The sequence below is a fragment of the Lissotriton helveticus genome, chromosome 9, assembly GCF_964261635.1.
Source record: "Lissotriton helveticus chromosome 9, aLisHel1.1, whole genome shotgun sequence".
Taxonomy (NCBI): domain Eukaryota; kingdom Metazoa; phylum Chordata; class Amphibia; order Caudata; family Salamandridae; genus Lissotriton; species Lissotriton helveticus.
The window spans coordinates 888,875,446-888,902,738 of NC_136070.1; the positions used below are offsets into that span (position 1 = coordinate 888,875,446).

At 44.4% G+C, this 27,293-nt stretch overlaps 1 protein-coding gene across 1 annotated transcript in view; it reads right to left on the minus strand.

Annotated features, from left to right (window-relative positions):
- Nucleotides 1–633: 633 nt before the first annotated feature.
- Nucleotides 634–27,293, minus strand: part of LOC144781959 (olfactomedin-4-like) — a 31,860-nt gene continuing 5,200 nt past the window's right edge. The window contains exons 2-5 of the mRNA XM_078661049.1: nt 16,972–17,124; nt 12,028–12,240; nt 8,014–8,164; nt 634–1,812 (exon numbers count right to left, since the gene is read on the minus strand). Of these exons, the coding sequence (XP_078517175.1) occupies nt 974–1,812; nt 8,014–8,164; nt 12,028–12,240; nt 16,972–17,124 (1,356 nt within the window). The 3' untranslated portion in view covers nt 634–973. The remainder of the gene's footprint in view (nt 1,813–8,013; nt 8,165–12,027; nt 12,241–16,971; nt 17,125–27,293) is intronic.

A 27,293-nucleotide genomic window follows, 5' to 3' on the forward strand; every position in this document is an offset into this window, starting at 1 on the left:
GATTCCATTCTCTAATTCAGCCCTTCAGAGTCATTTCAGCTGGTAGAAGGGAAGAAGCAGAGCTCACAGTCTCTCTTTTCTGCAGCAGTGAATGCAGTCTTCCATTTCTAGAGGTTGGCTGTTGCTGTTTTTAGGGTCCTTCTTTAAAACACATCTGACATCATAGCTATAACAATTGTATGTCTGGAGGATCTGGGAAAGGATTTTACATTGCTAGTGAAAATTGAGCCTCAAATAGAGTAGAGGCCGAATTAAAGCAAACGTTTTTGCTGCACTCCTACATATCAATGCCCAATTTGGAGGCCCCCTCCTCCTATGCTCAAGAGAAAAAACACTTATCACATCAAAGACACATGTTATGCCAGTATTGGACATGCCCCTCCCCCAAAGTGGGGATCCTTAGCCATGACTCACATATGTGACACACATGACATGGCAGATAACCCACGATGACCTTCTTATCTACCAAAGCTGCTCCTGCCATGCAGGCTGGGTAACATTTTTTATATAGGTCTGTGTAACAGACCATCGTCATTTAGGTTCTTTATATTTGTTCATGGGCATATTCCAAATAACTCTTTAGGATGCACTCCAAAGTTTAAAAAACATAAAAAGCACTCTAAAGGCAACATATATAAATATCTTACTTTATTGCTGGTGTGTTATGATCAAGCATAGGCTAATTCACTTTGTACCATTTCACACTTTGAAGGAATGAGAGATAATCTGTAGGAGATTAGACATTTATTTGGCATATTACAGTGCCAAAAGCTTTATAGGGCAGCAAAGTTCGTTTAGCACTCTTAGGATTTCCTGCAGGATCTGGTCTGGTATTTCCTGGTATTTTTCGCAGTTTAAGTGTCCTGGTGAAACACACTGGATCTGCAGGGTTACTCTGGATCTCTTAGCTTGATGGGGCCAAAACCTGCTGTTTTGCCTCAATGGTCTTAAAATGGGGCTCATAACGGGTTCCTTAGTTAGGGGTAGTGTCCGGGGAGAAGATGGTGTCATAAGTAACCTGATAGGCGTCATTGTACATATAGAGTTTTTGGTCGTTAGGGTTGTAGCTCAGGCTCTGCACTGTCTCCATCATCTTGTCAAGCATTATGCTCAGTTTCCCTTCTTTGCTGGTCTTGGTGTCATACATATAGAATATCTCCTCCCGTCTGGTGTTCACCGGTCTGGTAGCATAAAGAACTCCACAGATCATAAAGGCATTGGTCACTCCAGGTTTATACTGAGTTGTGGTCCAGCTCTTCTCCACGAACAAGGATGAATTCAGCTTTCCGATGATAATATTACCTGCACTTTCCTCTGTGGAGTAAAGGACCCAGGGGCCTTCTTCATCAGCCGCGAAGTCAAGATCCTGCCAGGTGACTGCCGCATAGGAGAAGCGGTTGTTGTACGCAGCATTGACCAAGGTCTTGCGCTCCACTGCACTGGTTTCCAAATTCAACTTGCACATGTCCCTGCTGTTGTAGCAGTTGTAGTAAAGAGAATTGTTAAAGGCAATCATGCCACCACCCTGACCACAGCTGTTGTAGTCATATGTGCTGCCGTAGAGTAATCTGGGAAGTGACTTGTCTGTTGGACTTTTATACAGGAGGAGGTCATCATAGGACTGGTAACGGCGGAAGGATTCCATCATCCTTGCATCTCCGTTCAATGGGGCCACCCAGTACATGTCCTTATTAGGGGCCTCAGTGTAGGAGTCCTTACCCCAGCCACCATATTTAAAGCTGAAACCTCTCCAGTTGAGCTGCACCACAAAGGGTTTGCTGACATTCGTTAATCCACCATGATTGCAGGAACCTGTTGTAACAGGGACAAACAAGTAAAAAAATTGAGCATGGTGTGGTGTGACCTTCTGTTTTTAAGGTGTGCAATGGCATTTCATGGTATGTAAAGAAAGATTTAATATTATCCCTAGATTAATGTTTGCCTTATTTATGAAAACTGTTGCATCGCTGTGTGAAAAAAGCGATGCAATAGTTTTCACTACGCCCTCCATGCGGCAAGATGGATGCATCATATTTACTGTATGACGCATCATGTCGCAAGGAATGACAGATACGTCAGTATTATTAACATATCTGTCAGTGCAAAAAGGAGCAATTGCGGGTGTTGTATCAGAAGCGTGACGCAACTCCAGCAAGGCAGGGAGAGGGCTATGATTGTAGCACTACATCACCCTTACTCCTGCTATGAGGCAGGCGTAAGGATTTGAGCAGTGGAGTCCTAGAATGGAGCCTGGAAATCTGATAAGCAAAACCTGCTCTTAAACAGGCGCAACAAGGGGCAATGCTTCATTTTGCCTTGTTTTTGCTGTTTTCATGTGGGCTGCATTGTGCAGCACACATGGAAACAGCAAAACGGCATTGATTGTTTATGTGCAGGACGGTGTCCCTTCCTGCACATAAACTATCATTTAAAAAAATTACGTTTTGCAACTTCTATGTGTGCTACATTAAGCACATAGAAGTTCCAAAATGCTATTTAAAGATTGTTTGTGTACAGGAAGGGATATTTTCCTCCACATAAACAATTACTCCCCTCAATGCCAGCACCCTTGACCTATGGTGCAATGGTGCCTCCGTTGGCGCTACGCAGCTAAATTTAGCGCCAGCACAGGGGGAAATGCAGGGCTGCACCATATTCTTGTAAATATGGTGCAGCCCTGTGTTTCTAAAGTGACGGAGTGAGTTGTTAGCCTAATGACACGCTTCGCAACTTCCTTGTAAATATGTCTCTCAATCTCTGTTCCCTAAAAACTGTTGAAGGCTTATTAATGTGCTTTTTCAATGTGCATGGTGGCTGTACGTTGTGCACAGGTTCATGCCTAACTATGCATAAGCTAGAAACTAAGGACTGAAACAGAGTTTGTTTAAATAAGTGTCTTATTTCTATTGTTCAGAACGGTGTGTCTTGTAAATTGTCTAAACTTTATTGTTTACTTCTAGAACATGTTAATTTCCTTCTTTATGCCTCACTTTATGAGATTCCACGTTGCTGAAGCAGAAACATTTAAGAAGCTTTTGGGCCAAATGTACTATGAAAGTGGTCACAAACAGCAGTCGCCAATTGCATACTGACATGTTTCAACCACTATTTTATTTTGCAGAACAAAGTGTATACAAATAGGCCACTTAAAAAAATAATGAATTTCAGGAGGTGCAGAATGACCTACCTAACTGGTATTCATTGGTCAGTTTGCAATATTTGTGACCCCTTCTGATTGGCTACAGTCACACAGATGATTGCATTTCATAACAGAAAATATTTTTTCTCAAAAGCAGCCAACTTCCTTAGGGGCACACTTCAGAGACGGGAGGCCCCCACAACCTACTCTCCCTGAACTTGCACCCTGATTCGCAGGGGGAAAGAGGTCCAGAGACAACCTTTCCCCTTTGTGAATCAGTATCACCCCCATTTGATAGTCTGTTATTGATCAATAGTTTGCAACCAACATATTGTTTGTAAACCATTTATTCATAGGTGACCAAATCATTGTTTTGAACAATTACCCCTAACACTCCTTCCAAACTGCTATGCAGTAATAATTTGTAAACCTATTTCTGAATCACAAACTGGAGTTGATATTTAACCAAAATGGTTTTTGCCTTCGCAAATCCTGTATTTTTGTCAAATTGGAAAGTGTGGAACAGCAAAAAAGTTTGGTACATCAGGCCCCTTGTTCTCCAAACTCTCCTATAACCCTAGCAAGCGATATATTTTATTTTAAATTTAATTTGTTGCACACTGGTGCCCTCTTTTGACTTTTTGTGCTGGCCCTTTATATATAATAAAACAACAGTTGATGTACAGAATGCAGAGCAATGTCAAACATTCACCCCAGTACAGAGATCTGGGCCTAAATCCATCGTTTTTTTGCTCACCATGCCATTCCAGGTTGAACCCAGCCATATGCAAATCAGTCTTGACCCTGTGCCAAATGGGAACAGTCCAGCCCAAACTGCCAAGCCAAGTCCTCCCTGGACAGGAAACAAACATCCTACGACCGGTTTTGGGCTTTCAGCCCTCATCAGCCAGGATAGCTTGATTCCAGTGGCATGGAGAGCACGGGAGTCACGTCTGAGCATACCAGTGCCACTTGGGGTGACGAATGCAAAAACAACAGTTGATGGACAGAATGCAGAACAATTTCATACATTCAGTACAGAGATCTGGACCTAAATCCATAGTTTTTTCGCTCACCATGCCATTCCAGTTTGAACCCAGCCATATGCAAATCAGTCTTGACCCTGTGCCCCATGGGAACAGTTAAGCCCGAACGGCCAAGCCAGGTGCTCTCTGGACTGGAAACAAGCATCCTAGGACTAGTTTCGGGCTTTCAGCCCTCATCAGCCAGGAAATCTTGATTCCAGTGGCATGGGAGCACGGGACTCACGTCTGAGCATACCTGGGGTGAGTGTTTGATTTGCTCAATGCTCCATCCATCATCCCCTTTGGTATCACTTTGTTCGCCCTAAGTTGGCAGGGTATGCCCAGACATGGGTCTCTTGCTCACTTTGCCACTGGATTCAAGATAGCCAGGCTAATGAGGGTTATGAACCCGAAACCGGTCCCAGGATGCTTGTTTCCGCTCCAGGGAAGACATGGCTTGGCAGTTCGGTCTGGACTATTCCCATGAGGCACAGGGTCAGACTGATTTGCATATGGCCATGTCTGAACTGGGGTGGTGGAGTGAGCTAAAGAATGATGATGGATCAAACCCAGATCAGTTGACTGGGGGTGAGTGTTTGATTTGCTCAAATGCTCTATCCATCATCCCCTTTGGGATTGTCTTGGAGTTTCATATATAGTAGTTATAGTTAGGTTAGCGTTTTCATAGGAAATGCAATTTTTGTTTTGCTTATAATTTAAGCAGCGTTTGACGAAACATCACAAACCATTCCAACAAAGTGCTCTTTTCTGCCTAATTTGTGCACTGAACGTGTAAAGGTTATTTTGTTAGGGGGGCGGGGTGAGAAAAATTAATAGCCTAAAATATAAAATAACATGCATTTTCCATAGACTTCTTCAAGAAGCACTATCGCAAAAACTGCCCAACGGAATTACTCCAAATTTTGCAGGATGCTAGATCTTGGTCTGCAGAAGGTACATTTTGTGATCTGGTATAAATCTGTTCAGGAGTTTTTGAGAAACTAAGGTTAAAAAATATTTGTATATCATGGGAGGCATGCTTTAGATAGCTTTGTCTGATCAGGTTAAATCTCTGATAAACTGGGGACAAGAAAGATTTGCAGATATCTGCTTGTCATGATGAAACAGCCATTTGCAAAGCTGTTTAATTGTCCATGTTATGTTAAATGTTTACAGGGGAGGGTGGTGCACAAGGGTGATTCCATGGTGGAGCTGGAAACATAGTGGCAGGTGGAGAGAGTGGAGAGAAATAGAATGGAATCGTGTGTGTATTGAATTGTATTGCATTGAAGCATTTGAAGTGTTTACTGTGTGCCCTGTGAGTCTGTGACTGGGAGTGTGTTGTATTTTCATTGAGGGTATGTGTACAGGGGCAATGTAGTCTATTGATGGGAGAGGTGGAGAGTTTGCAGCAGCAGGCTAGTAGAGAGGTACAGTGACAGCTGTATGTGTAGGTTAACTATACAGGGATGGTATAGAGTGCAGCAGGGTTTGTTTTCAGAATTATATGTGCCGGCTCAGCAACTGTAATAGCAATGGGGTGCTGCTGAACAGTTCTGCTGTTGCTTGACTGAAATGTATGTGTGAGTCCTGGTACTGGGAAAGCTGAGGTGCAGCAGAAGATGTCTGCCCATTCCTAGCTGTTTAGATGGAGCCAGTACTGAATGAACAACCAAATGTTGCCACATGACAGGATTGAGGTGCAAGCGCATATCTCACTTCTTGAAGAGCATGTATGGTGAAGACGGGTTGAATTTGCCTGCTCTACTGACTAGGGGGCTAACCCCTAACTGCTGCCCCCCCCAGCCCTTTTTGGCTATTTGGGGTATTTTGAGCGTAGGGCTCTATAATTATTTTTTTACACAGAAGGTATGCACACCAAACGTGTCTCCTTTTTTTCAACATTCTGGGGATTCTAAAGGTAAAGAGCGTTTGTGGATTTCCTTGTGGGGACCGAGAAAATAAGCAAAATATAGCACGTTTTGATTTTGGGGGAAAAAATAGCAAAAAAGTGGTATGGATTTAAGTGTCTTTATTGTTTCCCTAAAATAGCTTCAATGAACAATTTGCTGTGCTAATTTCACTGTTTTCCCAGCTTTCAGGAATATGCAGAGATGTATAAAAAAACATATTTGAACTACAGTTTTAGCATTTTTCAAAAAGGTAGCTAATGTTTCCAATATTTTGTGCTCTCAACCTACTTCCAGTGTGTGGTGGAAACCATTGTAAAACTGCTAAGTGATACATGAAAGCTATAGGTTTCTAAAAAGTAGCCAAAATTCTAAATTAAGCAAGGGGTCATATCTGTGGGCCCTTCAAGGTTTTCCCAATGAAACGAACTGTATAAATATAGAAAATGAGTAGGAAAAATAGCCATTTGTTACATTGTTTTCATCTGTAACCTTTTGTCATGATTTCGATTTACAAAAGTAATGTACCATTATGTCCGCTAGATCCTTCTTGTTGCGGAGGTATATAGGGTTTGTAGGTTCTACAAGAACCCGAGGTACCCAGAGACAACAATTGACCTGCACCATACAATAGTTTTTCATTGTACTGAGTATAGACCAATTCATATGGTGAAATATTTAGAGTGAATAAACGGTATCAAGGAAACCTATGTATTTCATAAATGGGCAAAAGATATGGAGTGTAGGAGCAGTGTTTTTATTTATTTGTACATCACTAAATTTGTGGGAACCCATACTAGCATATGATTTAGAGGGTATTTTTCTTTCTTACACACTAGATTTAATTTGGAAGGCTCATGTTTTCGCTGGGGTAAATGGCCATGCCTATTGTGGGCAGCCCCAACAATATTTTATTTAAAAAATATAACCTGGTGTCTATTGGGCTCTCTGCGCCCCCAGGGGTGCAGATTGGGGGTACTCACCCCATCCATCCCTCAGGGGAGCAGAAAGAGTGCTGTCCCGTCCATTAGGGGGTTAACACGTGGCCATGCCCTGGTGGGCAGCTTCCACTCCTATATTTTTACTTTAAAAAATCCCTGATACCTAGATGACGTAATTAGCCCCATCTGACCCCAGGAGAGCAGAAAGACTCTCTGGCTTTTTTGTTTTTGGTGGGGGTATGGCCATGCCAATTGTGGGCAGCCCCACCTCTATATTTTTATTTAAAAAAAAAAAAACTGCTGTCTAGTGAGCTTTCTGCCTGCCCCAGGGCTGCATATTGGGGGTAATTCCCCCAATCTGCTCCCATGGCAGGGCAGAAAGACTGTTGCGATATCCATTTGGGTTGGGGACAAGGCCATGTCTGGGTGAGCAGACCCCAACCCTATATTTATATAATAAAAAGTAGGCAGAAAGACTGACATTTTGAGGAGGGTTTTGGGGGAGCACAAGCTCTTGCCTAAGGGGCCAATCCACCTATCCCTGGTGGGTAATGGGTGGCTAACTGTTTGGGGATCGCTCTCATGTGGTGATACCCAAGCAAGAATCCAGTGAGCGGAGGTACCACTAGAGGGTTCCAACGATACCTCTCCCAAGAGAATCAATACTCGGAGCAGAGATATTGCCTCGAGCACTGGTCCACTGAAAGTAAAATGAGCCTATCTGCTCATTTTACTTTCACTTATGCCCTGGCACTGATCATCATTACAAATAATAAAAAACATTCAGGCTGCTTGGGAAGCTCTTCCTGAGCAGCCCAAGCTGCAGAAAAATAGTAAACCCTTTAATGCAAAGCACCAGAGGGGTATTTTTAACCCTTCCCAGTGTCGGCCAATAGCTGACAGATGCATTGGTGAGGGAGTGCGCTGACGGCCGTACTTAACAGGTTGATATGGTAGGTAACTCTGTAGTAAGATTGAAAAGCAGTCTCACTACGCACCGTAGGTGGGAGGCGAAGGAGTAGCCTTCCCTTGGTTTTTCTCGCAGTCCTGAAGTCGCTTCCGCAGAGCCATAATTTCTCGCCGCACTGCTAGCACGTTGTTTTTGTCGAAAGATTCCAGCTGATTCACCATCAAGGAGATGTTTTTTATCTGCAAGAAAGGAAAATTTAAGTGGCATCACAAGAGACTAAAACAATGAATTTGTGGTGGGGGGCCAATGGCGCAACCAAATGTGTTTTTGTATGTACTCATAAAAACCTTTGTATTTATTAATAAAAATGTCTACAGGACTGTCAATGCCGAAAAGGATTCAATGGGCTTTATTGAAGGAACAAGGAAAACTGCATTCATTTCATGAGACAATTGAATTAATAAATGTAGGGGTGATGAATGGAGGAGGTATCTAGAGTGGGTGTGTGCATACAGCTTTGGGATTGGACATAACAGACTGCCATTTTTCAAGGTGACCACTTGTAGCTTGTGGAGATGAGTATGAGTGGTGTGTTCGCTAGGTAAAGATAGGAATTCAATATTAGTACAACGTTCAGTAGGTTATGGGGTGAGATCAGCATTGGCATGCATTCCCAAAAAGAAGTTTCCCAGAGTCTATCTTATGCGAACTACAGGCATTTCCAGTATAATGAATTTCCACATATCTGGTGGCAACCATGTCTTCACGGAGTGAGCTCTCATATCAGGTACAATATTCAGCCTGTTGGTACTGAAATATGGCCTGATTTTGAGTGTCCGTGGATTGCCAAGCCTGCGGTGGCACATTGGTGGCGGTCTGGTCACTACTGCTCCGGCGATCCGACCGCCAAATTACAACTTTGGCAGTCGGGCCACCCTGGGACTGCTGAAACTGTCAGTGATCAGAGGTCCCTGGTGGTGGCGTGGCAGTCATGAGGCCGCAATATGCTTGGTGGTGCCCTGCAGCACCGCCAAGCATATTGCGTCTTTCCTCACCGCCAGCTGTCTCATGGAGGTTCTTACTCTATGAAACTGCATGCTGTGGGGGAAGAAAGGAGCACCTGCAAGGGCGCCCTCTAGCCCCTCTGCATGTGGGTGCATACAGGGGGCGTATGGTGTGCCCCCCTGTGTGCATGCACCCCATTCCTGCACGGCATGGACCTAACAGTCCATACCATGCAGGAACGTGCACTGGCTGTCCAGGGGTGGTGCAGTTTAAGGCTCACATATGAGCCTTTAACTGCACCACAGATGGACAGCCAAATTTCCCGCCCGCCAGACCACTATAATACTCGGAAACTGGCGGGCGGGTGGGTGTGCAGTGCTACAGTTTGGCGGTCCTGGAGCGGGCGGTGGCGTGGCAGCCACCTCCAAGACCACCAAACACGAAATCAGGCCCTTAGTCTGTAAAAAAAGATGTTCTTTGATATATCACAAACGTGAACGTCAACAGTGTGAGATAAAAATCAAAATGTGGAAAATTCTCCTCGTACTGGTCATGGGACAAGCTGATGCATAACATAAGACTTGGAACAATAACAAAGAGAAACTAGATAGATAAAGTCAAGTTCGTCCAACACGGGTCCAGGAGGAAGTGTTCCATGTCATATTTTCCGGACTTCCACATAATATAATTTCCCTTCAGAAATGATCTAAGGGCAAATCATTGCATAGTTAGCGGGTACCACCAGAATCTGAAGGAAATCTTTTACATGTGGACCTATGCTGGACACCTCTGGAACAGATAGTAGATTTGCCCACAGTTAAGGCCGGAAGACATCTGGGCTTGAGAAGCATCCGGAAGCTGTGACTGGAATTAATGGCTTTACTATCCAGCAAGAGAGTACTGGCGAGGCATAACAGTACTTTTAAGGTGGAAGAGGAACAATAGATTTGGATAGAGTGTGATACTGACTCATTGTCAGTGGTTGGCTATAGTGGAGGGGTTCAGTCCACATAGGTAAGAATGAGTAACTATTATATTTCTTTTATGTGTGTGTGTTTGTAGCTCTTCCAACAGAAGGCCTCTTTATAGAAACAAAGGAGTTCAGAAGTTCAGTGTCATTGGGTTGGTTTACAAGAATCATAGATGGTGAAACAATCATGATGATTAATCTAAACAAGAACATCATATATATAGTTTGTTCCCATATCAAGCAATAGCACGTGATTACCTATAGGTGTGCACCCTAGGGTGGCTTGGGGTGGTTGATAGGAAGTGCATTCAAGAGTAAGAAAGGGGAGTTGCTTGCACAGAAATGAATGTGGAACACAACCATTAGCAAAGGTCTGAGTGGGTCTAAGAACCTGACTCTTGGAATATAACAGAGTGGTGTTAAGATTTTCAGGAAGTTGTTGTTATAATTTATTTGTCGTAATAAGTTACGATGACCAAATTGGTGCATATCGTGGAATGGTCTGTGAGACGTGGATAGTTGTCATGACTGAGCACCATTGTACCCGTCCCACCACCAAACCTCTCACCCCATTGACTGTAGACAGTGGTTACCCAGTGACCCGCACAGCCTTGTCACAGGGAAGAGTTGGTATCAAGAGACTGCAGCATTGCGGATGCGTACCTTGGAGACTGTAGCCATTACGGGGAAAGCAATGCATACAACAGGGTGCTCCAACAAACTGACAAAATAGAAGGAGCTAGAAGCATCTAGCAAGTAAACTCTGTCTATCTAGTGAGGCCACTTTGGTGGTACCCCACCATCTCTCAGAGGACCAAGCAGAGCACTTGACAACAATGAACCACCAGGTAAAGGCCTAGGAAAAGGCACAATCACAGTAGCGTCTCAGTATCTCGTCCAGTACAAGATTAAAGTTGCTGAGCCTGCATATGATGTCTAGATCTGCTCCTGCTTTAAAGTCTTGACTGCTTAGATATTGAAGATTTACACTGCCCTTGTTTCAGTTCCTGCCTTACACTCCATCCTTCATTAGGATAGCTCCTTTGGTTCTTGTTCTACCCCTACTTTGTACCTCTCTCCTGACCTCTCCGATTTTGACACAGTCCATTTTAGATCCATGGCGGGTATCCATAAGGTGTCCCTCTGTCTCCTCTCACGTGTGCTTGTGTCAGCTTCCTGCCATTCTACAGTGGAATGTATCACCATTTCTATGACGATGCTGCTCATAATTCAGATTATTTTCAGCATTGCATTCTGGATCAGGTAGTTCACTTGGGAAGTCTGGCAGTGGGACAGGGGTGAAGTAACTAGAAAACAGTCTCACATTGTACCATGAGGACTTCTTATTGAGCAACTGACCTTGTCTAATTTCAGCTCCCTTGGTATCATGGTTATGGGAATCTCTAACCCTAAGGGTGATCCATGCTGTTCAGCATGCTTACTACTAGTGAGCAGAGGTCCCTGAAGGGGTAGGAGGAAAATGAAACATAGCTTTACGTAATTTTGGGAAATGCAAAACCATCATGTAGTGCTATATTTTTGCATGCAGTTTTGGAGAATTTTGTGTCAGAAGCGTGACACAAAATGGGGGGGTGGGGGGGATTTCAACATACGACCGCGAGGAAAAATTAAATATATCATTAATTTTCCATTGTGGCCGTATTTCGAAATCCCCCCCCCCCCCCCTGTCCCTACTACCCCACTGCTCTTACCTGTGCACGGACCGCGACTGTAACCAGCTCGCATTAAGTCATTTTTATGGGACATCACAATGAATTGAGTTTTAGAGTTTTGGTTGTTGTGTTGTAATCTATAGTTTTAGGAGATTTTCAGCATGTTTTGAAGTTGCCACCGAGTTGATGCACAGAAACTCTCCCATCGGCTCTGTGTAAATATTTGCTTGTTGGAAAGAACCTTCCTCCTCATTTTTTGTGCTTCAGCCCTAAGGGTCCTCTAAGTTCCTCTCCACAAAGCCCACCTGCTCATTGCACCCTCTAAGTACTGGTGGATGTCATGCGAGTCCTTCTACATGAAGGATGGTTTCCAGTTTTCTAGTGAGATTGCCAACATTATGATAAGATACATAGTTGGTAGATCACAGAAATTGTGCTGAAAAGCGTACTGTACCTCGGTGTAGAGTGTCTCCACAATGACGTTGCTGCCATCCATGGACGTCCTCAGCTGTGTCACAAGTGACTCAATCTCCCGGATTTCGACCTTCAGCAACTCGAAGTCCAGCTCAGTGTATGAGACACCACCCAACTCCATCACCTCCACCCTGCGGGTCAAGTTCTGGAGCCGCTGCAGGTACAAGTTAAAGCTGCTCCGGTAGCTCTGTATCTATAGGTTCAAAAATATGGGACCGATCACATAAATGAGAGAGAAGGCACAATCTAGTGCACGGAAACCCTATTATTAATCAAGAACTCGGAAAGTAGGTCACAACAAAGTATATAACTTTTTTATTTATTTAATGATTTTATTTAACCGTTCACAGCAGTGTACATAATTCTTTGTGTGTTAAAATTATAACGATGGGAAATAACAGGCGATGAGCAAAAAAGAAGGAAAAAACAACAGGAACAATAGCCTAATGTCAGGTAATATAGCCCAACATCTAGTACTTTGTTGCAGACATCACTTCAACCGGATTAACCCTGCACCCGTAACAGCCCACATCAACACACTGTTACTTAAACGACATAGTACAACTCAGTGGTATTAAACATAACTCGTCCCGTCTACCTCCCAAGCCAAAAGATATTGGGGCATATTAGCAAGAACATCGGTAAAATTATCACCGTTTTAGCGGCAGGAAACTGCCGCTAAAATGGCGATAATGGGCAATGGGCTTGCTAATATGCGTTATAGAAATCCAAATTTTATTATCGCTTCGCCTGCGTTGATAATAGGCAATAGCGATGTTAGCGACTGGTTTCAGTGGCTAACAGGTTGGGTACACCCACTTTGCATTTCATTAGCGATAAACATCGCTGACTTGCAAAGCTGGCCCCAAACCGTTCGCTATCGCCTACAAGCTGTCGCTAACGGCTGTTAGCGACAGCTTGCTAACAGGGCGATAAAATTATCGCCGCTTTAGCGGGAAAATGTCCCGCTAAAGCGGCGATAAGGCCCTTGATAATATTCCCCATAGTTCTTTGAATATTTACATAGATCTATATTTCCTCTATAATCCCACCCCCCATGTTTTATTAATTACATTGGTCCTCATGGGGTAAACATGATATCTACTGTAAAATGTAATCAGCTCAAGCCTATTAAGTGGCAACACAGACAGCATGGCAACCACATGAGCTGTTGCTCATTCTGCTCATGACTGCCACATGTCAGCAATCAGTTCATAGGGCCTGATTTAGAGTTTGACACAAGGGACTCTTTCACAAATGTGATAGATATCCTGTCCACCTTACTACAAGTGTATTATGTCCAGGACCAATGGAAATTTACAAGTCTGTGGAATTTTACAGCATAATTATGGATTAGTCACATTTGCTACATAATTAAGCAACTGCTGCATAATATGTTGCATAATCTTCCGATTTTAACAAAACAAAATGTGTTTTGAGCCCAAACCAATCAAAAGTGATTAAAACACAGTGGCACATGCTACTACACAAGAGAAGGCACTTCACACAGTTTGGCTGATCACTACTTGCTGTATCTGGGTGTAAAACTGTACTAAGGATGTAAAACCTTTACCCAGGCAGTGTTAACATTTAAAAATGAAAAAAATTATGAAGTAAAACTATCACAAAGTATGCCGCAATAAACTTCATAATCTGCATTTTCTTGCTGCATAATTTAATCAACCCTGCAGCATTATTTGGTCCTTTCCTGCCACATAATTCTAGTGACTCTGATTGTATCCTAATGAACTTATAATAAGGCAGATGGAATGGAGTATCTGTCTGTCAGACTCTAAATTATGACCATAACCTTTCATTCGTCAGCAACATCTTATGATAACCAGACAGTAATCTGTGCCTGTTACTTTAATATCTTGATGGGTGTTTGAGTACTAATTCATTTTAAGGATGGGAGGGGGTAACCTTTTTAATAGGCCAAAGTGACATCTGTGCTCATTTCTAGCTGTTGTGCTATAATATTTCACACCCTCGTCGAAACCTAATTTCCCAATGAAGAAGAACAGACCTCAGTCAGTCTAGGGACTTCTGCATACTTTTTTTTGTTTCCTTGGTCCTACAAATGGCAGTAAATGCTACGCCCGTCTATAATACTGTAATAAACTTGCCGAGTCATAGCTTCTTTCAAACCCCTTCACTATTTCCAGTTAGCCCTTGTGACTGCTGCGTTTGGCATTCACTCCAGCCAATCATGTTATAGAAGCAAGAAAGGCAATAGGGTGCCATTGGTGAAAGTGCCCTCTCTTTCCTTGTTAGAGGAAGAGGCTTAGAAAGCACCATGCTTCAAAAAGGCAGTTACACGTCTTCACTTTTCTAATATTATGCCTGATTAAATCCCTTTATGAGTTTGAATTCACGTAGTGGGAGTAAACAACGTGAACTTAATTATTCTCATTTAACAAGCATTTTCTCCACAGTGATGAACTTAGGTGTGCAGATGTCTCCGAATTAGGCCTCTGGCATGTGTGGTAACTTCAGCTAGATCTAACTTTTTCAGCCAACCTAAATTTAAATTCTGGCACTTGCAGTTTTGATTCCACCATTCAAGATATGGACTTAAATATCCCCACATACAAAATGCTTTTGGTCAATGTCTAGGTCTGGCAGTAACAAGTATCATACCTGACATGGGGTCACTTTCAAGCTAAACACGTGCATGTTAGCTGGTAGTGTATAAGTCTGCCCTTTCTGTTGGCTATATGTGGCTTATCTATGCGTATGGGGACTTCTATTTTCAATAAGTGTGCAGATGTATCTGAATCCGCGTTGTGTTAGTATTTGCATGAAAACCTACCTGTAAGTTTCTTGCTTTTCCTCATACATGTATGTCAGCGTACATGTGTCAGTACAGATTTGTGTCTGTTTACATGCACTATATACAAGCTAAACCCACTGTCCTTATTATTATTAGTACTGCTTCCCATTTAGAAAAGCATGGTTTACGTCACTATGAAAATAATATAACGTAGGATCCCAATGATTATTTAAGAAAAAAGGAACACCAAATCATCTCATACTGCACAAAATGAGACACCTTGTTTGCAAATCAAGGGACTCCATAGTAATAATATCATATAATCATGGAAAGTGTCCTTGAGAACAGTTTATGGTTGAGTGACTAGCATAAGCCAGGCTTGCCAGTTTGAAGTGAGTAACGTACGGGGCAAGATGGTGAGTATGAGACTGAGTTATCAATGAGACAAGTAACCAATATTCAAGCCTGTTGGACCAGTAGGAGTCAGAGTGACCAGAATGCATGATCGAGTGACCAATATGAGGTTGAGTGACCACTGTACTGGTTGACCAGTGTTAGGCAGAGTAGCCCTACAAGTGTTGTTGACTAATGAGGAGTCATACATGTTTGGAAGAGAACTATGAGGTATAGTGACTAGTATGTAACACTGAATGACTAGTGTCAGGCGGACAACTTATATTCAAGCCTGGTTGACCCACAATAGGGACAGTGACAAGTGCACAAAACTTGATGATGACCAATATGGGGTGGAGTGACTAGTATTCGAGATTGGGAGGTCATGATGAGGAAGAGTGGCCAATGTACAAAGGACGACTCTTTTTTAGGTCGCACCTACCAAACAGTGCAAGTTGTCTCATTGCACAAGACCTACTGTCAGCTTCCCAAGATCTTCCTGTGGGCTTAAAGCCCATACACTCCTTACCATTGGTTGGCTTTATTGCACCGTCCCTTGCTTGTAATTTGATGGTTTTCCTTGTTAATTCAGAGTTTGCCCTTCTCCTACAGCAGAGCCTCTTTATTTGTAATCCTTCCACTGCTCACCTTTAGGGAACAGATTTTCTTCTTTTTGCTTATGCACTCCATTCAGGTGCATGTTTTTCCAGCTGTCTCCCTCATGTGCTTATCTCTTCCCCCTTCATATTTCTCTCTCTCTCATCCGGCTGCTTTTCACCCCGTACACTGCTCTCTCATTTCTTGTTGCTTAAGCATTCCAAAAGTGCATCCGTTTTCCAACTGTCTCCCTTCTGTGATTTTCCTCCCTCCAATTCTGTAACTTGCTCTTGTTCCCGCAAAACACTCCATATGTGTGTGTGTCTCTCACTCTCATCTGTGTGCTTCTGTCTTGTTCTCTCTCTCTTGTACTTCTCTGCCCCCCACCCTCCATGTGCTGCTCTCCCCTTAGTGCCCCCTCTCACTCCTCTGTTAGGACACCAATTCCCCCAACACAGACAGTCTTTTTTTAAATTGCCTCTTTTGCACTAAACAAAATATATATTTTTTAATTAACCGACCAAAAGAGCATCTGCCATCATGGATATGTAAATAAAGAATGAAAGCAAATGGTGCCTGCACCATTCTGCTGTAATAATCATACATTCTGACACATATACCCGTCCGTGGAATGACGCAACCACCATTGCACCTTTGTATTTTTATTTTTATTTTGATGATTCTCAACTGAGTGCCAACCCTGTACCGCACTGTCAAAAGCAATTGACAGAGCCAGTAGGACCCGCAGGCAAGAACTATTAGGTTTGCCAATGACCGTTTCAAAGGAAGGCAGCCATTGTGTCCCATCCACTGAAGTTTCTGCTCTATGATCTAGGGCCACCTTGCAATATGATAGTTGATAAGCATAAAGATTCACTTAGCAGACACTGGGCCAGATGTATTAAAGGGTTTTACCCATTCTGTGTCTATGGGAAAATGTGTTCTTGCATATGGCCCAATGTTCAATAAAAACGACTTTGATATGAAAATCAGCATATGTGGTACCTGAGGTAAATGAACTACATTTGTATTTGTTTTGAAAGTTGATATGAGTAATAATGGTTTACTAAATATTACAAATAGGCGGCAGCCATTTTGTCCTCGCACTGATGGAGCAGCACAAATGTGGTTCCTGCAGGGTGGTGGGGGCATTTTTCTCACCTTTGAGAGTTCCTGTTGGACACTGATGTTCAGATGGTACGCCGTGAACTCCAGGGACTCCATTCGATGCATGGGGAAGGTATTATCCGGGAGTATCACCTTGCAAAGGCAGTTGCCACTGTCATCCACTGAACCGCTGACATTCTGTCCATCCTGCAGCAGAGAGAAGAAAATGTAGACAGATGTCAGACGTGTTGGCTCAATTCAGGGTACGATTCCAAAGACTGCTGTTGCGTCCGGTGAGTAGTGGGGTTTAGGAAAAACAGAACCAAGCTTTGACACAGTCATACGATTTTGCTATGTGTTTATAGAGAAAATTAGTCCTTAAAAACATGAGGATGTGGTTTGTTAAAAAATGATTCTGGCAAGTTAGTTTCAAAAGAAGTATTTCAAAAGAAGTATTTTACACCTGTGTATTCATGAAGTATTTTGGTAATACTTATGCCATGTACATTATTGGCATATAGGGATATCACATAGATAGTGCATATCATAAGGAGTCCATCTGTAAGCTCCCTGCGTCCCCCTCAACCTGTCCACGCAGATATAATAAATCCAAGTCACATTACTTGTTCAAAGGTACAGTTTTCTCAGAGACAGGGCTAAAGCTCTATGTAGTAGTCAAAAAGACAGATGTATTACCCCAACCACAATTTAACTATACGGGAGAAAGATAATGTGTGCATCATCTACTTAACTCCCATGCAGATGTATAACAATTTAACCACTTGGGAGCTTCGTAAACATACCTCCCCAGTGCTGCGCTGTCCATTATCCGGTGCTGAACTGGACGTCCAGCGGTCGCACGCAGCACTGGGGAGGTAGTGCCCGTGACGACCGTTGGCCGACGGCAGCACTTAAGGGGTTAAACCTCGCCTACCTCTCCCTTAACCTGCTTTCGTGTTAGGCCAGCACAATAAAGAAAGAAGCAAAACATTGTAAGCGATTTCTGGTTACCCTTAGATTTCACAGCCTTCTTCCACGTTTGTTTTTTTCCTGCATTCACACCCCCGGAGATGAGGCGCCAACTTGTCAGCCTCTCCTTCAGATGCAGGCTCATCCTGCGGGTCCCTCAGCTAAGACAGCATTGAGGGCCAGGCCATCACATCATCCTCAAGTTTTCTTTATCTCTTCGCACATGTCACATCCACACCTCCTCAGCAGTCACCAACTCGCCTGGTTCACAGAAGAACTCCAGACCTCCAAACACGCATGCCAGAAGCTGGAGAAGAAATGTCTCCAGGACCGCACACCAATCAGCCACGCAGCCCACAAGGAGGCCATCCGCAGACATCACCACCTCATCAGATCAGCCAAAAGATCGTCCTTCAAAAACCGACTGGACAACAACGCACTCGACAGCAAAGAACTGCTCAACATTTTGAAGGAACTCTCCAACCCCAGCGCCAACATCAATGACATCCCGCCCTCGCAAGATCTGTGCGACTCACTGGCCACCTTCTTTGATCGCAAGATTGCCGACATCCACGACAGCTTCAACTCCTCAGCCGCCCCAACCACAACATACCCCACCCCGAACACCACCTGCACCAACCAGCTGACCTCCTGGTCCCACGTCAACGACGAAGAGACACGCAAGGTCATCACCTCCATCCACTCAGGATCTCCGTCACGCCCCTGCCCACACCACATTTTCAACAAAGCTGACGCAACTATCGCACCCCATCTACGGAAGGTCATCAACATCTACATTGACACAGCAACTTTCACGGAAAGCTGGAAGCACGCCGAAGTCAATGCCCTCCTCAAGAAACCCAAGGCAGACCCCAAAGACCTCAAGAACTTCCGGGCCATCTCCCTGCTCCCCTTCCCCGCGAAGGTCATCGAGAAAATCGCCAACTCGCAGCTGACCCGCCACCTTGAGGACAACAACATCCTAGACCCATCCCAGTCCGGATTCAGATGTAACCACAGCAACGAGACTGCCCTCATCGCCGCCACTGATGACATCAGGCACCAACTGTACAACGGCGAAACTTCAGCCCTCATCCTCCTGGACCTGTCAGCCGCTTTTGACACGGTCTGCCACCGCACACTAAGAACACGCCTTCTAGAAGCCGGAATCCAGAAGAAGGCCCTGGACTGGACCACGTCCTTCCTTTCCGGCAGAATCCAGAGAGTCCGCCTCCCGCCCTTCCGATCCGAAGCCACCGACATCATCTGAGGCGTACCCCAGGTCTCATCCCTCAGCCCGACCCTGTTCAACATCTACATTGCCCCCCTCACACAAGTGGCCCACCAACATGACCTGAACATCATCTTCTACGCCGACGACACCCAACTCATCCTCTCCCTCACCAAGGACCCACACACCACCAAAACAAACCTCCATGAGGGAATGAAGGCCGTCGCCGAGTGGATGAGGAGCAGCCGTCTGAAACTGAATTTGGACAAGACAGAGGTCCTCATCCTAGGCCCCTCCCCCTCAGCCTGGGACGACTCCTGGTGGCCAACCACACTGGGAACAGCCCCAACACCCACGGACCACGCGCTCAACCTAGGATTCGTCCTCGACTCCTCCCTCTCCATGTCAAAACAGGTCAACGCCATCTCATCCTCCTGCTACAACACCCTCCGCATGCTTCGCAGCATCTACAAGTTGATCCCGACCGAGACAGAACAGTAACCCAAGTCTTTGTCAGTAGCAGGCTGGACTACGGCAACGCACTCTATGCAGGAATCCCGGCCAAACTCCTGCGACGACTACAACGCATCCAAAACACCTCCGCTCGACTGATCCTCAACATCCCCCGCCGCATCCACATCACCTCCCACCTAAGAGACCTGCACTGGCTCCCCGTCAACAAGAGGATCACCTTCAAGCTCCTCACCCACGCACACAAAGCTCTCCACAACACCGGACCAGCCTATCTGAACAACAGACTAAATTTCTACACCCTCAGCCGCCAGCTCCGCTCTGCCAGTCTCGCCCTGGCTGCCGTCCCGCACATCCAAGGAACAACCTCTGGCGGCAGATCCTTCTCCTTCCTCGCCGCCAAGACTTGGAACTCCCTTCCCACCCAGCTGCGGCAGACCCAAGACCTGCTCACCTTCAGAAAGCTCCTCAAGACCTGGCTCTTCGAGCGGTAGCAGCACCCCCGTCTCCCAGCGCCTTGAGACCCTCATGGGTAAGTAGCGCGCTTTACAAGTTGTTGATTATTATTATTATTATTAATATTTATATCTCAACCATGTACTATAGGTGGGGGGTGTAGGACTAAGCCATGTGATGGCAATACGCCTCTTCTCCAACACAAGACCCAAAGTGACAAACTTCCTGCTCATTTTCTTTTTCGCCGGGAATGGAAGCAATCCGAGCAACACTTGTCTAATATCCATTGGGACATCCCACTCTGAGGACTCGTTAAGGTGGGCAAGTATTTCCTGCCAATAGGAGGTCAGGGATGGGCAAGACCACACTATATGGATAAAATCTGCCCGATTGGGCTCTGCAATGTGGGCACTCCTCTGGGTGGGAAGGATAGATAACATGTAGTGTGTGTGGGGCAAGGTAGGTCTGATGGACAAAGTTAAATTGGAGGAGTTTGAAGCAGGCATTACAGCTGACTGTTTGGACCCCTTCATGGACCTTCACTCTTTCTTTAGCCGACAATGGTTCGTTCAACGGGTGTCCTATTTCGTTTGCATAGAAAGCACCACCCGTGGCAGGTCATCTCACAAGGCCTGATAAAGGTGTGATATTAATCGGCTTCCCTGGGCCATATTTAACATGACTATCAACACGTTTGACTTGGGAGGCTCAGCAGGAAAAGACAGCCACACCTCCCGGACGATGCTTGAAATTTTCATATATTGGAGACATTGCCCACTACCCAAATGAAAGGAAGCAGTCACCTCTGCTTGCTTAATAAAGCGTTGGTCAATGTATAGGTCTTCCATTAGACTGCAACATCTATCCCTCCAACTTTGCACCAACATGGACTCAGCGATGCAGGAGAAGGGTTACAGCGCCCAGAGAGGCATATCCAGTGCATAGGGAGCCGGCCGGATGACTTGCTCAGCAACAGTTTCACAGATAGTTGCAACTTACCTTATAATATAAGGAAACGATGAAGGGACTCAGGATCCAGACATCAGTAGAGCGGGCAAAGGCTTCCCATCACAGGTGCCCAATAAGAGATGCTTTTTCCAGTTATCATCCTCATCCAACCAATGTACTGCATGCCACAGCTGGACTGCCATATAGTAAAACTCCAGGCAGAGAACCTCAAATCCTCCTCTGACTCCACGTTCCCTGTAAAGTAGCGAGTCCAACATCCTTCTATGCCTAGAACTCCAGAGGAAGTCTACCATCAAACTGCCTAGTGTGCTAAAATAATGCCTAGGGATCACATAAAAAGTACTGCGCATGGTGTAGAGACAACGCGGTAGTATCATTTTTACTATTGGGAATCTGCCCATAAAGGACAAAGGTAATTCATTCCAGAACCTGATTGAGGCTCGTATTCCCTCCACCGCTTTTCGGATGTTGAGATTTAAAAATTGCAGAGCTGTGTGCAGGTGAGCTCCCAGATAGTGAATAACAGAGATCACCCAGGGGAACCTCACCAAAGGCAGCTCAATCTTCCAGTACTCCCGTCAGCCCTCCTTGGGGAAATAGATTGAATTTATCACGGTTAATCCGAACGACCATGATGTCTCCAAATGCCTGCATAACTCTGAGTAGAATGGGTGCCACATAGGCCGGTTGTCTAAGACATACTAGAGCATCATCAGCATAAAGGGAGACTACATGGTTAGTTTCCCCTAAAGATCTACCCCACAGTCACATCTAGCTGCACAGGGTCTCCACTAATGGCTCCATGGTAACCGCAAACAAAAGCGTTGACAGAGGGCATCCCTGTCGGTTACCTCTGCATAACTGGAATGGATCATATATCACCCTCCCAGATCGTACCTTAGCAGATTAGACTAAGTGAACCTATTGAGTAAATCCAGGGCCCAACCCTAGTTTTTGGAGCACTTGCCTCAGGTAGGACCAATTTACCGAATCAAGGACTAGATGTATCAACATACCCTTTTGCGATTTCCAAATTGTGATTTTTAAGGAATCGCTATTTGGGAATAGCAAAATGGCATGTATGTAGAAATTCGCTATTTTTTAGCGATTTCTTAAAATTCTTTATTTGCGATTAGCAAATTGCTAATCGCAAATAAGGAATAATTTCCCATTCATTTCTATGGGCCAGGAGGCCCATAGAAATGAATGAATTCCCAATTTGCGATTAATAATTTGCTAATCGCAAACTGAGAATAATTTCAAGGGTGCAGGGGTGTCTCAAGGACACCCTGCTGCACCCCTGAAAACGACATGTGTGCGCATATGGCGCACATACATGCCCTAAGGGCATGTATGAGCGTCACATGGCACCTTTACAAATTGCATAAAGTGCATTTGTAAAAGAATTCGCAAATTTCCACCAACTACAAGTTGGTGGTAATTTGCGATTTGTTAGCCAAAATTCGCTAAAATTAAATGTTTCATACATAGCATTTAAGAAATCACAATTTGCGATTTCTTAAATGCTTGCGCAATGTTAAGGAATCGCAAAATTTGCGATTCCTTAATATTGCAAACTTTTTGCATGATACATCTCATTTCCCGTTTTTCTTGTCGCAAACGCTGCTATTTTGCGAATCGCAGCGTTTGCGACAAGAAAAACGCTTGATACATCTACCCCCAAATGATTGCTCAATATCTGGGAGCGCTAAAGCCAAGTCATCTGTCAAAAACCGCAGGGAATGCCATGAATTAGTGATTTGCCAGGCACTTTTTTGCAATTTTAGTGATAACAGTGAATTTTGTTTCGAATGCTGGCACACTATTTCAGTATAGGAGACAAATACAACTCTGGGACAAACGGAGCCTAAAATATTTTAACAGAAAATAAATGTCCATAATGCGTGCTCCAAGAAGTCCTTATCTGTCTTCCATGTCTCTTGAGTTAGATATCTCAATATATAAAACTGTTTTCTTGTGAAGGTTCTAGCATTGTGTTTTTACGTTGGCCTGCTACTGAAGCCTGTAGAGTTGTATCCATTGCTTGCTGCTTGAAGTCAGCTACTGTGTGTGCCCTGAGTGTGTGTTCTGTATTCCTCAAATACACTGTAATGGAAAAAAAAATGTTGGTAGAGGCACACATCATATACCGAGAAGAGAATAAAATTACTGGCAGAAATGCCATTTTAACTCGGACGACATAGTCAGTTATTTTTTTTATTTTTAATGTTCACATGATAAGTGTAAGTCACAAATAGCTAACAATCTTTATAGCCTTACCTGAGAAGTTGCATTTTTGAGGGTGGGGTGGATATTTAAATATAAACATTGGCAAATAGAAAACACAATTTTTGCACCATTTTACCAGTTTGCTGAATGTTGGCGGCTGTGGCATTCGTGACAACCTTCTGAGGGGAGCGCCAACATTATACCTGTCTCGAGATTTCCTGTGCATACTGCTATCATGGTTGTCACCAGACAGGACAAAGACCCAGTGCTTCAGGCTGCAAGGTGCCGTGCAGTTCTTATTTTTCCTCAATCTGCCAGTCCTGCTAGACCCACTTTGCGCGTCACTATGAAGTCCCCGGTAATCCAAATTACATTGGTAATATAATAGTAGTTACTGGCCGGATCAGGATTACAAGATCCCCAGTAGCTCCCCGTCCCCTGGTCTGTTGTGTTTGACTCGACTTAAAATTAGGTGGAGTCTCCATGTAAAATACCTTGGAAAATGAGGAATTACCTGGACTATGGCCTCAAAATAATAATAATAATTTGCATTTGTTAAGCGCTAATATAGCACTCCTGAAGGGTTTCAAGGTGCTGGGGGGCCATCGGGGGATTAAGTGAGCTATTGCCCAGAGTCACATGATGCTGAGCTGAGTTGCCACCAGCCCTGCGGATCGAATCGCTTGCCCTGCACTCTGGAGTCAGCCGATCTGGCCGCTGCTCCACACCTCTCCACCAAAATGACTGATTACCTTGGTAAGTCCTCACTTTGAATGGGATGGTCAGGATCCCACTTGTGCCCCCAGGCACCCCAACCCCTGTAGTTCCAATGCCCCCGGTCAGTAACTCCAGAAGGGGGGCGGGTGTTGAGTTACTGTGGAGACAACAGGGTCCTCAAAATGACACCCAGTCCTGGTGCTCATGCTGTTTAATATACAGCTGTTGGATGAGCTAACTGAGCACAACTGCTTTGCTGATAAGAAATGAGGTGCAAATTGGATGTATGACGTTACAACGCATGCTTTTACCACACATGCCATTACAACGCAGTTTTTATGACGCATACCATTACAACGCATAGCGCTTTGGGGTGCTGGATAGTGAATAGTTTAATTTACTATTCCAACTCCAGTCCCCGTGGACACTAGGGAAGGTGTTTGATAGTAAATTAAATCTATTCCCTATCCTAGAGCGCCCCCAGCGCAATGCATTGTAATGGTTTGCGTTGTAATGGTTGCGTCGTAATGGTAGTGCATTGTAAAAGTTTCGTTGTAAAGGCTGTTCACCAGTCAAATATCTCAGGACATGTTGTTTTGAGCTACTCAGTAATGAACTTCTTTGGGTGTATTAAATTTTTCATCTCAGTAGAACTGTTTTCTCAAAATACTATGTTTACCCCTAAGGGGCATTTTTACAAGGGGATAGCACCTCCAGAACGTAATTTTTAGCGACGTTATGGTGGGGCTATGCCCTTCTCCATATTTACATAGCAGCGCTAAGACACTTTGAGTGGCTTAACGCCACCTTGTAAATACGGCCCCTTTACACGCATCACTTTGCGTGAAATGGGTGTTGCTGTGGGTGTTTCACCTCAACACCCATTGCATTTAGATGCTGCCCCAGATTTACAAGGATGTGCAAATCTGAGACAGCGGCAAAAACTAACACCATGCAATAGCATGTATTAGAATTGCACAACAAGGAGGAATACTTGTATTTCTCCTCGTTTTTGCTTTTTCTAAAGGTGCGGAATTCTGCAGCACAGATAGAAAGAGGAAAACACCATTAATGGAAACGCAAATCACGGTAGGAAGAGGGAGGAAGTGTGCCTCTGTGTTTTTTACCCTTTTTTTCAACTGAAGGAGTGAAGCTTTGGACTAGAGTTCTTGAGGCCACCCACAGAATAGATATCCTTGGGCAGTCCCATACTCGACAGCTCGGGGCATGGTGGGTGCCGCCCTCCCACAAACTGTAAAAGGATGAGGCGAACCCGGAAGTAAAGTAACTCAGGTGGGCTCCCGGCAACAACCATTGAGTATGTATCATATAAGACAGTGATGTCTGCATTGGTCTAGCTCAGGCGAGAGTTTAATCCCATTTTACATACAGGGCTGAGAGCATGAAGCAAGTAGGTAAGATAACTGGGAGCAGGCGGGCAACTAGAGCCAAATTTCGGGGGGGCTGAAAAAGATTTTGGGGGGGGGACTAATTCTTCCAGCCGTAACCAGAGTGGCTGTAAGAATGGGTGAAAACATAATAAAAGCCTCATTTACAAGTAAATGGCCTTTAACAGACGTGTGAAGTACTCGGGTGCGGCTGCAATTAGACGTCGCCAGCCCGCGAAGCTGTGTCAGCCCGGGCTGACACACATGACGGGGGGGCGACTGAAGCCCAGTGAGCCCAATGGGTGTTGCACGCCTGACTGGGAGCAATCAGTCTGTTTCCTTAGTGCGTCACTCGTACAGTGGAAGCGATACTACACTATACCTGTTTTCTCCCATAAACTCCAGGACTCAATTTGGCTTGGGTTAGGATGTAGCAAGTTTGCTTCATACCTAGCAAGAGATACAAGTTCAGTAAGGTCAAAATGCACATCAACGAAGCAGTGCATACATACACCACACAACATGTTATAACTAAAATTGCACATATTTCCGATATACATCCCCTTTTCAAGGGCAGGCTGTTGGTGAGTCCCAGGCAACATGGCAGAACAGATAAGATACGTGTATGAATAATTCATAAACACGTCAGCTTTATGTTTACAGAGGGACCTCATACCACCTAATCCCTGCCAGGGCACCTTGTGACATCTTAGCCCATGCGCTAAACTTCTGGGATTCCCGAGGTAGATCTAGAAGTGAAGGGCCACCAGCAGGTCAACACCCACTACCAACCAGCCTGATTCCCTAGGTAACCTCCCCCTGATGAGAACTGGTGATCGTGTACTTTGGCACACCAGTATCGCATTGTCATTTTTGGCAAATTTTGGTCCTCCTAGTCGATGGGATTTTATTTATTTATTTATTTATTTTTAGAGTTTCATAGAGCGCGGACAAGACCCTTGCGGGTATCAGAGTGCTTTACAGAACATGGGGATAATAATAACATACATACAGGATAGGTCAATGAAGTGTAAATAATACCATAGGGCAAACATAGAGCAAGGCAGTAAGAAGCGACCTGATGAGTGAAGGTAATACAGTAGAGGTAAGTAAGTCAAATAAAAATAACATCATAGAGAACAACAAAAAGCAGAGCAATAAGGTGCCAGACAAGAGCGAGCTGAGGAGACAAGGTAACGACAAATAGATTGATTAAGTTGACCAGTTTGATACGATGTACGTATGTTCTTGCGGAGTCATAGGTCTGTGTTTAAGAGAATTTTGCCATAAGAATGCCTTTAACTTCCCATTTGAAAGATGCAGTGGAGGGGTTCAGTCTTGTTTCCGGGGAAGGGCATTCCATATCCTGGGCGCCATTCCAGAGAAGGATCATTTGTATGTTTTTTTCTTGTTGAATCTTTGTGGCTTCAGTAGGAGGTTTTCCACACTTCTTGTGGATCTTATCCCACCGGATATTGGGGCATATTACCAACAAGTAGCGATAATTATCGCTAAATAGGCTTAGCAACGATTTTTTTTATCGCTGGATATGTTAGCGGAGAAAACATGCTATTAGCAACGTTTTTCTCCATTGTGCTAACATATCCAGCGATAGCGGCGAAATAAGTGAATATCGCTGAGAATACAGCGATATTCACGCATTAGCGACGAAATGCTCTTAGCCATGTTATCCACCTCCCATTGGATAACATTGCTAAGAACTGGTCTGAGCAGGTGTTAGTTTTTGGCGGTAGCGGGAATATTTCCATCGCTACGCCTGCCTTGCTAATAGGCGATAGCCACGTTAGCGACTGCTTTCAGTCGCTAACAGGTTGGGTACGCCCACTTTGCATGTCATTAGCGATAAATATCGCTGTCATGCAAAGCGGGCCCCAAACCGCTCGCTATCGCCTAAAAGCTGTCGCTAACATCAGTTAGCGACTGCT